The sequence below is a fragment of the Dendroctonus ponderosae genome, unplaced genomic scaffold (assembly GCF_020466585.1).
Source record: "Dendroctonus ponderosae isolate FM_Combo_2020 unplaced genomic scaffold, Dpon_F_20191213v2 Dpon_F_20191213_8, whole genome shotgun sequence".
NCBI classification, from domain to species: Eukaryota; Metazoa; Arthropoda; class Insecta; order Coleoptera; family Curculionidae; genus Dendroctonus; species Dendroctonus ponderosae.
The window spans coordinates 5,389,793-5,403,210 of record NW_026019016.1 but is presented as its reverse complement, the minus strand read 5'-3'; the positions used below and the strand labels follow the sequence as shown (position 1 = coordinate 5,403,210).

Here is a 13,418-nt window from a genome sequence, read left to right as displayed (position 1 = left end):
ACCACTTATAAAGTATACAAACACCTTCAAAAAAAGTTATCGTGGGATTTTTTGGAGCAAAACCAAATTAATTATAAAACATTTTACTTTCATCTATTTAGTGCCCAGAAAAAATCTAATCTGATCCGACTGCACTAATTGTTCCATTGAAGGGTATCCACACCACTTCCTAGTAATTTAGATGCGAATCTGCTATGTTAATAAATTGTGTAACAATAGTAGGATAATACAATATATGAAAATTCGCTCTGATAATTCGTCTGTGCAAATTGTCAGTTATGTGACTTTGACTTAATCTCATTGTTTAAGTTAATAAAGGTAACGTTAATTAATAATTTTGGTGTAAATTTAATTTGGGTGTATGTTTCTTTAAATTTTTAAGTTTAATTAATTAATTAATTTTTAATTATTCTTTTTAACATTTTTTATGAGTAACGTTTTACCATTTTGTCGAAACCTTATTTGAACACAAAAAAGGTGACCACATTTTTTATCTTTCCCACTTAAGGGCAGTAAAATGTGAAAAATCTTCTATTTTCATGCTAATCACTGATTACAATTCATCTTATGGCTTAATTGAAAATTGACCATTTAATACTTTGCTTTGTTTGATATAAACAAATATTGAAACATGTCCAGACTAGGTAAATAGCGCCTATACAAATTTAAATGTAGTTCGTCCACTACTCCACTGGGCAGATGCAACAAATGCTATTTTATTTCAGAAGCACTGCTATTGATCGAAAAAGATCAAGTTTCAAGGGCAAGGAACAGCTCAGAATTCCGAAAAAACACTCAGTCAGTCACAGCCTGTGACTCACAGGCCTGGTCACATTAAAGAAAATATCGGAGACGGCTGTTACTGCTGTTTCCGACATTTTCTGTTCATTGAATTATTGCTATTTGCCGAATCATGGTGCACGTCCCACTCCCATACATACAAAACCTTACGACTTCACGAGAATAAAATATCTCCTTTCACTAAAACTCAGGCCAATTGACAATGCCGCGGGGAATCAAAAGACACAAAGGCAGGTATTTGCCTTTTTGCTTTGTTGAAATATCGAAATACCATGTTGTACTGGTCCTGACCAGCATCGTAGGCGAGCCCTGTTATTTTAAATATCGGTCACAGGTACCGACTGTTCCATACCGATACCTGTTCCAAAATACCTGTGCCAAGTATTTCGTGTCATCCCTAGTTTAGGGCCGGATAATTAGCAAAAAAAGTCCGAAATATCGAAAAGTATTACATATATTTTATAAACATATTACCGACATAATGCCAGTGAAGAAAACGTTTAATACACAGATTTTTATACACTAATTGTCCTAAATATGTTAAAGCCACTTTCGGCAGTGCTGATTAGTACTCCAGTCAACTGTTTGTGCCAGTGCAGCTCCTTGATATTATTTTGCCCTTGGTGGATGAATAGTAGCTGCGGAGGTACTTCCTGTGAACATTTAGAATGGCAATAAATTCCGAATTTAACCCAGCAATCAAATTAAGTTACCTCCATTTCCTCAGCTTCGGCATCTTTTTCCAACGACAAGTCCCACAGGGCGATTTGATTATCTGAGCCTCCAGACGCAAATACTGCTGAATCCGTTGGATGCCATTCCACCGAAGTCACGGACTTCGTGTGGTGTTTGAATGTGGCTAATGGGCTCTTTCGGTGGAACTGCCGCAGATCCCAAACGTATAAAAATCCATCATCTCCTCCTGCAATAGAAGAAGCGTCAGTCAACAGCCTCGGACCAGGTGAAATAATGTTTCTTACCACTAACAATAAAGGGCTCATTTCTGTTCCAACTGATCACGTTGACATCGCTTTCATGGGCGCGATTGCAAGTGAGCATGCACGCTTCAGCGGGATGCGCTCTGGTGTCCCAAATTCGAATGCTACTGTCCACGGAACAACTAGCCAACACATTTGGCTCGTTTGGGGACCATTGCAAGTCCTCCACTGAGTTGGTGTGTCCAATTAGCGGCCGTTGATCCACTAGCCACGCGCTGCCTGTTGGTTTCCAAATGTGGATGTCTTTTCTGCAATCTCCGGTGGCTAGAACCTGCAAACAATAAAATTAGTCGATTGGTTCCGATTTATGTCGCTGCTGATGCTAACCCCCGGTCGAGTTGGGCTCCAATCCATGGCAAAACCTTCGGTTGTATGTCCGGTGAATGTAAACACCGGCTTTAAAGAGTTTTGCTTGTTATCCTTGTTGTACTGCGATAGAAGTTGGTCAGAGTCCACGGCCTGCAGCTGAGGCGTCAAGTCCCAAATGTTCACTTTACCCAGCTCGCTCCAGGATGCCGCTAGAGCTGTCTCTTGCACCACGGTGCTCTAAAAAAGCCCACTTTAACCCAATTCATTCCTGCTATTGCACAAAACTTACTCTGATTCTGTTCACGCAACCCATGTGCTTTATCATCGCACCTGCCATCTTCGGATCGCTGACATCGTCTTCATCGTCCGACAGTTCTTCATCCTCATTGTCGCTATCCGCATTTTTGGTTTTTTGCAGATTTGACAATTTCATAACAATAACATTATTCACGTGGGAGTCGGCAGCCTGAGTCCCAGCCACGAGGTACGCGGTTAGAGGAAAAGTCTCCCGATTTGCACCTGAAAAAATAATATAGTTATACCAACAGACCTTTGACGTAAACCAAGTTTCATACCTAAGCGATCCTGGATAATATCGAAACTTAGACACGGGGCACTGGTTTGGGCTTGATGGTACATCAAGTAAGCACTGAGATCACATGTTAGCTCTTCGCCCTGCTCCAAAGGCCTGTCTGGAAGGTAAACCTGCGGCGCGCTGTCGATTTCCTGCTCGGTGTCTTCAACGATTTCATCATCTTCAGAACTAGAGCTGTGAGCGCTGGATACTTCCATTTCTTCGTCGGCCATCGTAGGAATGCCCCACTGATCGGGCACCGATAAATATCAAGCACGAGGTGCACACACTAAAACCATCCGCCGAAAAGTGAGGTTAGATTACTGAATGGTTACTGATGCAGATCAGACAATAACTTGTCAGGCAGTACTATCAAAGCATCGAAGATAAATACACAAAATATCCCCCCAGGGGGTATGTTCTGTGGATAAATAAAGCGAACTGAAGCAAATGAAAAGTGAACATAGAAACTAGCTACAGGTGGGGGTGTACCTGGACAATAAACGGTGAGGGCGAACGCTAGAGGCGCCGCGAGGATGATCTGTCAGTGTCAGTCTATATACGAACGATTATATAGTCGTTCTTTTCCTCTCGCAAGAGAGTATGTCTTTCCTTTTCGACTATCCTGTCCGTAAAAGACTGCAACACAGAACATACCCCCTTAGGTGGGATATTTTGTGGACTGCAACACGATTTGTTTTGCGCCGCCTAAGCGCAGTAGCGGCCTTCGCACAGTCGAAAAATTGTGCATCGTTGCCAAACTGCGGCCAAAGTAGAAAATCTCAATCAAAACAGAAAGGTAATTAATTCAAAGTTGAAACTTTGCAGACGTACGTTCATAGAGGAAATAGTAGCGCTGTGTCAGTGAAGAAAAGCAATGTCTCAAAACAAGGAAATTTAAAAATTATTTATTTGGAAAGGCACGGCACGGAAGGCAAAGGCATTTGGACACATTTGGCAGTTCTTGGGAAACTGAACGCGTGGGAAACGACCATAATTAAAGACGAGGGAACGACCCATAGAGAACGACCATAGGGAACAATCCAATACTAGCTGGTATTGAACACAAAATATCCCCCCTTACCCCATACCCCTAGGGGGTATGTTTTGTGGTATTGAACAATCGCGTGGTTAAGGAAGTGGTTATGATGTACTGGCAACTGCGCGAAAAATGTGTTCTGGCACGCCGGCCCAATGAGCATAACCATTGTGGCTTCCTTTGTTTTGGAAATTAATGAATTTCAGAGGGTGAAAAGTAGTAAAAAACGACATTTTCTCGAAAAATCTATAAGAAAATTGTTGTTTGTTATGAGATTTTCTATAAGGTCTGTAATCTGTTGTTGACAATTGACAATTGTTGATTATTGAGACTAGCGCATATATCCTCTCTGACTCCTTGCTTAAATGACATGCGCAAGTCAGTTTGAAGTTACATTAATCAAAACAAACTTCTATTTACCGAAACGGGTACTCGTCTTTATCTATGCGGGTATGTATTAGATGTGTATTAGGTATTAGGGCTCGGAATCAAACTCGAACAATTCGAGTATTCGAATATTCAAAAAGCGAATAATTATGTCTAGTCATAACTCGAAAATTCGAATACTGGAATACACCAACATTATCAAACTCACAAGGTGCAAATATCTTTATATGTACTTTGTATACTTTTATAAAATAAGTTATTCATATTCTAGAAGCATTTAAACAAATAGTCATATATTTACAAGCAAATGAAAATAATTATTTACCCTCCAGCAAATGAATATAAAATTACCTGTTTGTGTTCTGGTGACTCGCGACATCAACTTTTGCGCGGTGTTACAATTAGTGTGCCGACAAAGGCACTTTTTTATCCGTTGCGGCTTATTTAGAGTTTGATTCCGAGCCCCTAAGCATACCCGTTTTGGGAAATAGAAGTTTGTTTTGATTAACGTAACCTCAAACTGACTTGCGCATGTCATTTAAGCAAGGAGTCAGTTACGATAAGTCTTGTTTTATGGTGTGTGTAGTAATATTCAGGCCTCAGCGATGAAATCGGAAATAAAATCCAATTTCCTGAAGCAACCTGCCCAATTTTATATTGGTAATTTCGCCATTCTGTCCGGTGGTAGTGAATAATAGCGGCACAAGCAACATTTTTATTTGGACATTCGCCATGCCGTCTGGTCAAAGCGATGAATTACTTCAGTTAAAACTGGTGAGTTTTTTATAAGCCTCTGACTCATTTTTCTCATGTGAACAGAGCCGCGCAAACAACTTGTGTTTGTCACAACTACCACCCCTGAAGAGCCACCGTGCTTCCGAAACGCCAGGAAGAAATACATTGCTTGAGACTGTTGAAGTTTTTCGGTTTCTCGGCTTTTTCCGCTAAGAAAATAGTCTGTTTTGGAAGTTTCGTCAGCTCGAGTGCCTTGTTCCAAAGCATCGGGCAGAACTTTTTTTCACGTTGGCCTAAATGTTTGAAAAACTTATCAGTTTGAAGCACTGGCTACGAATGTGTGCTCTTTCGATAACGTCAGTTGTTTGTCTTCTAATGTGTATTTTCCTTGGAAATCCGTCAGGTTTATCTCTTTGGCCGCTTCTGAAAAAAATCCGCAATTTAATCAAATTCCCTGAATAATGATAACTAATCATTTGGTATGTGGTATACAGGCTGGATTTTTCGAGGCTCCTTCACCATTCTGTCCGGTTAAGGTGAATGCTCTCAATCCTGCTAATGGTTCTTTTTGGAACTGTTTTGCTCCGAAACATGGACAACCGGTTGAATTGTACAAATATCCTTTTTGGTCATGTGCGAGTTTTCCTATATTTTTATCCCAATTATCTTGTTTTGCTGGCGTTGACCTTCCAGGTCACTGTTATAAGAGCAACTTGATGTTAATTTATGAGATCATAGTGGTTAACAGTCACTACGCGTTCTTGACCGGTGTAAGACGCGATTTTTAGCTTTTTCTAGTCGACTGGACGTGGCAGGTATTTGCATCAATTGTCCCTGAAAGCAACTTCTTAGAACATTCTTTTCATTCCTCAGTGCTGCTTGTACTCAAGCTTGTGGGAATTTGCTAAACTCAGTTGTTAAACGAGCGCTTTCTGCTATTTTCCAGCTTGAAACTCATAGGGATTTCCACCAGAACGAACAGCGGAGTCCCCAATATGAAGGCCGTGTCTTTCGGCGCAGTTCTGCCACTTTTGTGGGCGCTCGCAGGAAATGTAGCGATTGTTTCGGCAGCAGTAGCGCGTTCTCAATCGCCGCAACGAGTCATGGAACCAGCCTTCGCTAATGCGGGCCAACGGGCCGGATTGGAAATTTGGAGAATTGAGGTGAGTTTGTCTTGAATTTGTATTTATTGTTTGTGACTGAAAAGGGTTTTTATCAATTGCACAATGTTTAATTGAAAAAGTTCTATTTTCCTATGGATTTATGGGCGTTCTCTTATCAGATAACAATCACTTTTTGTCTGTGTGTATTAGGAGAAAGGGCCATAAAGTTGGCTCGTTGGCTCGCTGATTTTAATGTTTCTAATAATTCAACGTATTTTAATGTGCAGAGAGTACCTTGACTGCCTGCCCTTGAATTCAGTGAAACAAAGTAAACTATAACAACCAGTTTTTGTTGTTGTTAATTAGCTGAGTCAGAGGATTTTCGCTTTATATGGGTAAACGCGTAAACTGAAGTTTAGCCAAGGTTTTGGAAAATCGCTTCTTTTGCTATTAAACTGTTGCGCTTTAAACGCAAAGGCGCAAGTACAAGACAACATTTTAGTGTGGTGTAGCACACATTAAGTCAAGGTATTGGAAAATCGCTCTTTTTACTGTTAATATGGTCCTTTTTACTTCGTTTTCATCAGTTTCATAGCAAAACAGAGATTTTACAAAACATTATATACATCTGCGTTTACTCCCAATTTTTTCGTAAAATCCTCTGATGCATCTTTGGCGCTTTTAGTCCCAAGCCAGTTGTTTTTCCGCTTATAGATAATGACACTAAGAAGCATATTTCACGCGTGACATCGCGCCTAAATAACACAGCCAGTAAATCTCCTATTTTTAGGAGAGTGTTTGTTTGAGTTGTCTTTCACTCAGGCAACTAGTTTGAACATTCGAGATTCTAATTGAAAAAGCCTGGTTTATTTGTGCGTGTAATTGTTCTTAGAGTTAATGCATTTCAAGTGTTTGCCAGTTTGTCAATTTCGAACTCGTTTTCCAATTCAGCAAACTTTTTATTATCTGTTGGCATAATAAAGTCTCGTTTTCAGGTCGTTTGATCCGAGTCGAAACAACCTGATTTGCCATAAAAATAAACCCGCGGATTAAATTGATTATTTTTAGATGAGTGTTTTCGTGTATTTATTAGACTACATCCATCCATTACCGCTAGGAAAAGGTTGATAAATTTCACAGTGAATGCCTTGAAGTTTTTCCTAATTTTCGGACATTTTGGCGACCAGCTATTGCACTTAATTACGCGGATTACATTCTGGTTTTGTGAGTAATTCAAATGCGGCGCATCAAATTAATTTATGTTTTATGGGCGATTTTATCCTCAAAACGCTGTCTACATGCATCTAAAGATGAACAAACGCTCAGATAATAATAAAGGTACAATAATTGCACTAGAATCAACTGGGTGTGGAGGTTGAATGAAACTCGGAATTTACATATTTGAGCAAAACTTCAGAAAGCCGGAAAAGCATAAAATTTTCAGGATGTACACACTCACATCTTCTTCTTAGCCTGTGAAAGTTTCACGTTGCCACTTGCTTTAGACTACAAGTTACGAATTTTTAAAGCAAATGAGGCAATTTTAGAAAAACCTCCATTTTTGGGCAAAACTTTACTAAAGCGGGAAAAATCACAATTGTACGCAATTCCTGAAATTCCCAAAAGTAAAAAATATTCATCTGAAAACCCGCGTCTTTGAGTCTGAATGATAAAGTGTGACCACACACTGAAACCCTGAAAAATTAGACCCGATTTATTTATGTTAGATCGCTTGTAGCGAGTGATTAGTCGATCGGTATGTTGTTTTGGATGTTTCCGAATAAATCGGCATCAATTTTTCACATAAAACGGTTTAAAAAATTATTGGCACATTTTCAGAATCGTGTTGATCGATAAAAATATCACTGGAGCACGAAAAGGTCGTGGACAAAGGCGTTCGAAATCGGCCCATTTTTCACATTCGAAATGTTAATGCCTGGAAAATAATCGCTTTTTCCTTTCGTTTTCAGGACTTCAAGCCGGTGGCCTATCCGAATAACCAGTACGGCAAGTTTTACACCGGCGACTCTTACATTGTCCTGAATGTAAGCGATTGATAGTGCTGCTAATGAGGCATAGCTGATTTTTTTATTTTTAGACTAAAGTGAACAAGAGAGGCGACAAATCCTGGGATATACATTTTTGGCTGGGATCTGAAACCAGTCAGGTGAGAGTATTTTTAAAGCTTTTTCACCTGGTTGTTGATTTGTGGAAATTGCCGATAACCGGTTTTATTAATTAGAGCGGCTGTTAGAGCGGTTTAGGAATATTCAAATACCAAAAAAAAAGATAAATTCTGGGTGATTATGACGATGCTTTCCGCATCTGTAGTCAAGTGTCTTCTAAAGCTGGTGAAACTTTCACTTTTGTACTTGTTTTAGTTTGGACGGGGCGATTTTTTCAGGAACAGCGCGTATTTCTAAGAAAACATTAATATAAAGACCAACATTTACAAAGCTTGCAAAGCTCAGGATTCTGGGCGATTTACATGAAGTTTTCAGCATCTTTAGAGTCAGGTGTAATTTATTTTAGTCGTTTTATTGCCGCAGCAAATAGGCGATGTGTTTGCTCAGAGTCCATTGTTAACATTAGCGGTATTTATAACTCATTGTCTCACAACGGGAAAGTGTGCAAATCAATCCAGTTTAATAAGAATATACAAATTAAACACAGACACTCCTCAAAAGCCACTTCTTATCGATTGAGTCAATTCGGGCTTTATTGGGGCCAGTCACGCTACTGCGCCCAATAAAACAATGCAAATGGGCTGGGAGCGAAATTAATCAATTTCCGCAGCTAATTGGCTAAAACCATTTGATTGCTGTTGGACAGGATGAAGCTGGAGCAGCTGCGATTCTCACGGTGCTGCTGGATGAGCAGCTGGGCGGCGATCCAGTGGAACATCGCGAGAAACAGGAACATGAATCCAAGCTGTTCCTCTCGTACTTCAAAGCGGGCGTTCGTTATCAGCCCGGAGGCGTTGCGTCTGGATTTAGGCATGTGGATCCAAACCAGGCCGAAACCAGACTGTTCCAAGTGAAAGGATCCAGGAATATTCGAGTGAAAGAGGTAAGTGATCAATTTTGGCGATTTTATTAAAAAAAGTTCATTGTTGGCCAAAACTTTCCCAAGTCGGTAAAAATCAGGACTTGACGCAATTTGAATCAAATTTTCAGCCTTTATAGGCTCAAAGTCAAATGTTCTCCTTGACCTATGGAAATTTCAAGTTGTCACCTGCTTTAGATTAGAAGTTACGAATTTTTTAAGCAAATGATGTTTAGAATAAACATTAATTTTTAGGCAAAACTTCAGTATGTCTATAAAAATCTGGATTCGAAGCAATTTGAATGAAATTTTCAGGCCTTATAGACCCAAATGTTCTCCATACACTGCGAAGATTTCAAGTTGCCACACGCTTTATATCAGAAGATAGGAATTTTTAAAGCAAATGATGCAATTTTAGAAAATCGTCCAGCTTTGGACCAAACTTTCCCAAGTCGGTAAAAATCGGGATTTGACGCAATTTGAGTCAAATTTTCAGCCTTTACAGACTCAAATGTTCTCCTTGACCTATGGAAATTTCAAGTTGTCACCTGCTTTAGATTACAAGTTACGAATTTTTAAAGCAAATGATGTCGTTTAGAAAAAACATTAATTTTTAGGCAAAACTTCAGTATGTCTATAATAATCTGGATTCGAAGCAATTTGAATTAAATTTTCAGGATTTACAGACCCAAATGTTCTCCATACACTGCGAAAATTTCAAGTTGCCACACGCTTTATATCAGAAGATTAAATTATGCAATTTTAGAAAATCGTCCAGCTTTGGACCAAACTTTCACAAGTCGGTAAAAATCAGGATTCGACGCGATTTAAATGAAATTCTCAGGATGTACAGACCCGAATGTTCTCCTTAGTCGGTGAAAAATTCAAGCTTCCATCTGCTTTAGATTAGAAATGACGATTTTTTAAAGCAAATGAGTTTAAAGCAAAAAAGTTATTTCTAGGCATAATGTCACTAAATCGGGAAAAATCAGGATCCCTTGCAATTTAAATTACATTTTGAGGATTTACAGACAAATGTTCTCTTTACCCAGTGAAAAATTAAAAACGAGACCAACTTTAAACCAAAAGTTGCGATTTTTAAAGCAATTTTGAACACGAACGTTTGTTTATGAATCAACATCAAATTCCAGGTAGATCCAAACATATCGTCCATGAATAAGGGCGACTGTTTCATTCTGGATCTAGGCAGAAACATCTACGTCTATGTGGGAACAGCAGCAAGAAGAGTGGAAAAACTGAAAGCGACCGCTGCAGCCAATCAAATCAGAGATCAAGATCACGCCGGCAAGTCCACAGTGACCATCGTTGGTAAGATTTTGCGCTCACCTGGCTTAAACTGCGATGCTCATTGTTGGCTTGTCCAGATGAATTCAGTCCCCAATCCGACTTCGACACGTTCTTCAAAGCCCTTGGGGGCGGCTCAAGGGACACCGTGCCCGAAGCCACCAGTGGCGGAGACGACGCCCAGTTCGAAACATCTGAGGAAAGAGCTGCCTCCTTGTACAGAGTGTCGGATGCTTCAGGTAGAGTCTCTTCTCAAAGCCACCAAGCAGAAATTAAGGCATCTTTGCTGCAGGTTCCCTTCGGGTAGAGCCCGTAGGCAGCCGCCCTTTGGAGCCCTCGCTTTTAGACGAAGGCGACGTTTTTGTCTTAGACTCCGGGAATGGCGATGTCTTTGTGTGGGTCGGTCGCAGGGCGTCTGCCCAAGAGAAACGGGAGTCGATGAAGAAGGCGGACGCCTATTTGGCTGAGCACAAACGGCCTTCGTGGACGCATGTGGAGCGCGTGTCCCAGGTGAAATTAATTCCGTTTTTAGAGTCCTGAAGCTGAAAGACTGTTTAGGGAGCTGAACCGGCTGCCTTCACTCAATTGTTCCGCACTTGGCAAGGGTATGGAGAAACGCGCACCAGGATTGCACGGGCTGCCGATCAGCCGCGCCTGCTGCACGCTCTGCTGCGTCCGGGAGCCTCCAAGTTCCAAGTGGAAGAAGTGCACAACTTTGAGCAGGACGAGCTGAATACGGACGACGTGATGCTGTTGGACGTGCCGCAGGAGAACACGATCTTTGTGTGGGTCGGCGAAGGCGCGGACGCTGAAGAAAAGAGACGCAGCAGCGAGCTGGTTGAGGTAAAAGTGGTTTTTTGAGTGGTTTAGCAATAACGAGAGCGCAAATTTCCGCAGAATTACCAGCGGCAGCATCATAGGGAGGGGACCGCCGTCAAGTTCGTCCATCAAGGCGAGGAAGACGACGAGTTTAAGGCGCACTTTTCCAGCTGGAATCCGCAACTTTGGGAGAACGAAGTCGATGTCAGGCAACTGGCCAAGAAATTCGATGACTGATTTATGGCCTTTGGCGGCTGTTTGCTTCCTTTCTTCGATCATTTTATAACCAAAAATTGTTTTTGTGCATCCATTTTAAACGCCCTTTATGGGCAGATAGGATCATCCACCTGTTAAGGTAAGTTGTTTACACCCCGTATCGTCTTTTACACTCATATGTAAGTATGTATACTCTTAAATTGTCATATTTGTGTAGTAGTAAAGCATTTAACTTTTTTTGTTTTCTTTTGTCTCGAGTTATACAGTTGGACGTTTCCTGGACGTTAAAAGCAAACAAACCTTCGCATTTTATTTTCTATATTCAGTCAATTTTTTCTGTGCCTATTTTTGACCTAATAAAAAAAGATCGCCCCTAGAAGAACCATCCGAGGCGGTAATATGAGCAAAAAAATTCGAAACCTATGGATCACATAAATGTTACTGCATTACAAAGAAAATGCAAGCTGCTCATTGAATCATTAAAGTTGCACACTTCCATGGTCTTAACTCTCCATTCTATTGCAAAATAGTCACGGGAATTATGAACTACTGTCGGTAAAAACGTGATATTTGGTTTATAAAAATGAAAACCAGAGGAACATAAATGAGTAAGGGAAGCGCAGGAAGACACAATTCTGGGTGAATTCAACAGTACATCCAAACATAAATTAAGTATATGTACAAGAATGTGAATCTTCCTGCCGAATCCTTTACATACACAGGACTAAGTACGTCTTAGTACTATATGTACAATCTATAATATACATACACTAGGTCACATTTAAAACTTGTATGAGTATGGCTAAGAAAGTCGCCAATTGGCGGTTGAGGGCAGGTTTTTGCAAAAAAAACGCGCATTAATTCGGCTTGTGGGGTTGATTTGCATGCATGAAGAACCGTCCATCCGCCAATTGAACATGAATCCCAATCACATGCACGAGATCTACATCTAGAAATATACCAAATTGCAAATTTCACAATTCATTAATTAGCAATAATAGTTTGCTAACTTTACAAGTGGTTACACAGACTTAGGTTTTATTGCACGTTAATCATCTACTTAGTATAGTAGTGCCAAGAACACGAACACCCGATGAAATAAATATGAAGTGAAATGTTCAGTAGTTAAGAAACATTATTGTTTGGTATTTGATCAGCGAGACATTTCGTTTGATTATCATCCTCTCATTGAAGGCACATGAAGCTGAATGATTTTTTTACTGGCGCTTATGGGCAAGAAACAAATAACAATGTGGACCAACGCAAGGAAAATCAATGACAAACACACTCAACACATTAAGACTATTGGCATCACAGAATTAAACGCACATTCAGCTCAAAAGTTCACACGCGCTTCTCACATTTTGTACATTAAATCTTAATGGGGACTCTCACTTGTTTCAACATAACATTAACAACATTTATGGCATCAGTTTGGCCGCTATATCGATATAAATTACCTAAGAATGCATGTCAGGACCTAAGCGACCTCACTTCTTTTTACTGGCTTTCTCCGCTTTGCGCAGCTGTTTCTCCTTTTCCTTGCGCTCTTTTTCCTGCTGTTTTCTCTCCTTTTCCGCCTGCGATTTCAGCTCTTTGATTTTCCGCTTCAGCCGGTGCTTATCCTCGTTCGCTATGCCCAATATTTTAAAATCGGTTGTCGTTAACAGTAGCAAAGCGCTTCCGTTCACCTGCAGCTCGGCAAACTTCTGCAGATGCTCGTCCATTCCGATCTGTAACAGCCACTGGCAAACCTGAAAATTACTTACATTCAAAATGTTGGTCTCGAATACGAATTTTCAACTACAAGGAATAATAGGATATTATTTTTTTACAAACTTCTTTTTGGGTATTATTTTGAGAAAATTCCAATTAGTAAAGAAATTAATTTGAAAAATTACCTTGACGTTTTGATGGCTATTTTCTGCTATCGTTATCAAAAGAACCTAAATGAACCTAAAAAAGTGTATGTTAATAAATTGTGTAACAATAGTAGGATAGTACAGTATACGAAAATTCGCTCTGATAATTCGTCTGTGCAAATATTGTCAGTTATGTGACTTCGACTTAATCTCATTGTTTAAATT

General features: G+C 40.1%; 3 protein-coding genes across 10 annotated transcripts in view; 1 reads left to right on the top strand and 2 right to left on the bottom strand.

Annotated features, from left to right (window-relative positions):
- Positions 1-1,237: 1,237 nt before the first annotated feature.
- Positions 1,238-3,189, bottom strand: LOC109534292 (glutamate-rich WD repeat-containing protein 1). The gene is made up of 6 exons (XM_019899903.2): positions 2,684-3,189; positions 2,398-2,627; positions 2,127-2,345; positions 1,782-2,070; positions 1,515-1,723; positions 1,238-1,454 (listed from the first exon to the last, which is right to left on the bottom strand). The coding sequence occupies exons 1-6, from the start codon at positions 2,913-2,915 to the stop codon at positions 1,317-1,319; spliced, it is 1,317 nt and encodes a 438-aa protein (XP_019755462.1). The 5' UTR covers positions 2,916-3,189; the 3' UTR covers positions 1,238-1,316.
- Positions 3,190-5,559: 2,370 nt separating this feature from the next.
- Positions 5,560-11,568, top strand: LOC109534290 (gelsolin). The gene is made up of 10 exons (XM_019899900.2): positions 5,560-5,658; positions 5,790-6,006; positions 7,917-7,991; positions 8,045-8,113; positions 8,779-9,015; positions 10,143-10,320; positions 10,377-10,535; positions 10,589-10,806; positions 10,855-11,139; positions 11,194-11,568. The coding sequence occupies exons 2-10, from the start codon at positions 5,839-5,841 to the stop codon at positions 11,350-11,352; spliced, it is 1,548 nt and encodes a 515-aa protein (XP_019755459.2). The 5' UTR covers positions 5,560-5,658; positions 5,790-5,838; the 3' UTR covers positions 11,353-11,568.
- Positions 11,569-11,632: 64 nt separating this feature from the next.
- Positions 11,633-13,418, bottom strand: part of LOC109534285 — a 21,784-nt gene continuing 19,998 nt past the window's right edge. For 7 of the 8 annotated variants that reach the window (XM_019899889.2, XM_048669164.1, XM_019899883.2 and 4 more), the window contains one exon: positions 11,633-13,085. In XM_019899889.2, the coding sequence (XP_019755448.2) occupies positions 12,822-13,085 (264 nt within the window). In that variant the 3' untranslated portion in view covers positions 11,633-12,821. The remainder of the gene's footprint in view (positions 13,086-13,418) is intronic. The other variant, XM_019899884.2, reaches the window with a different exon arrangement.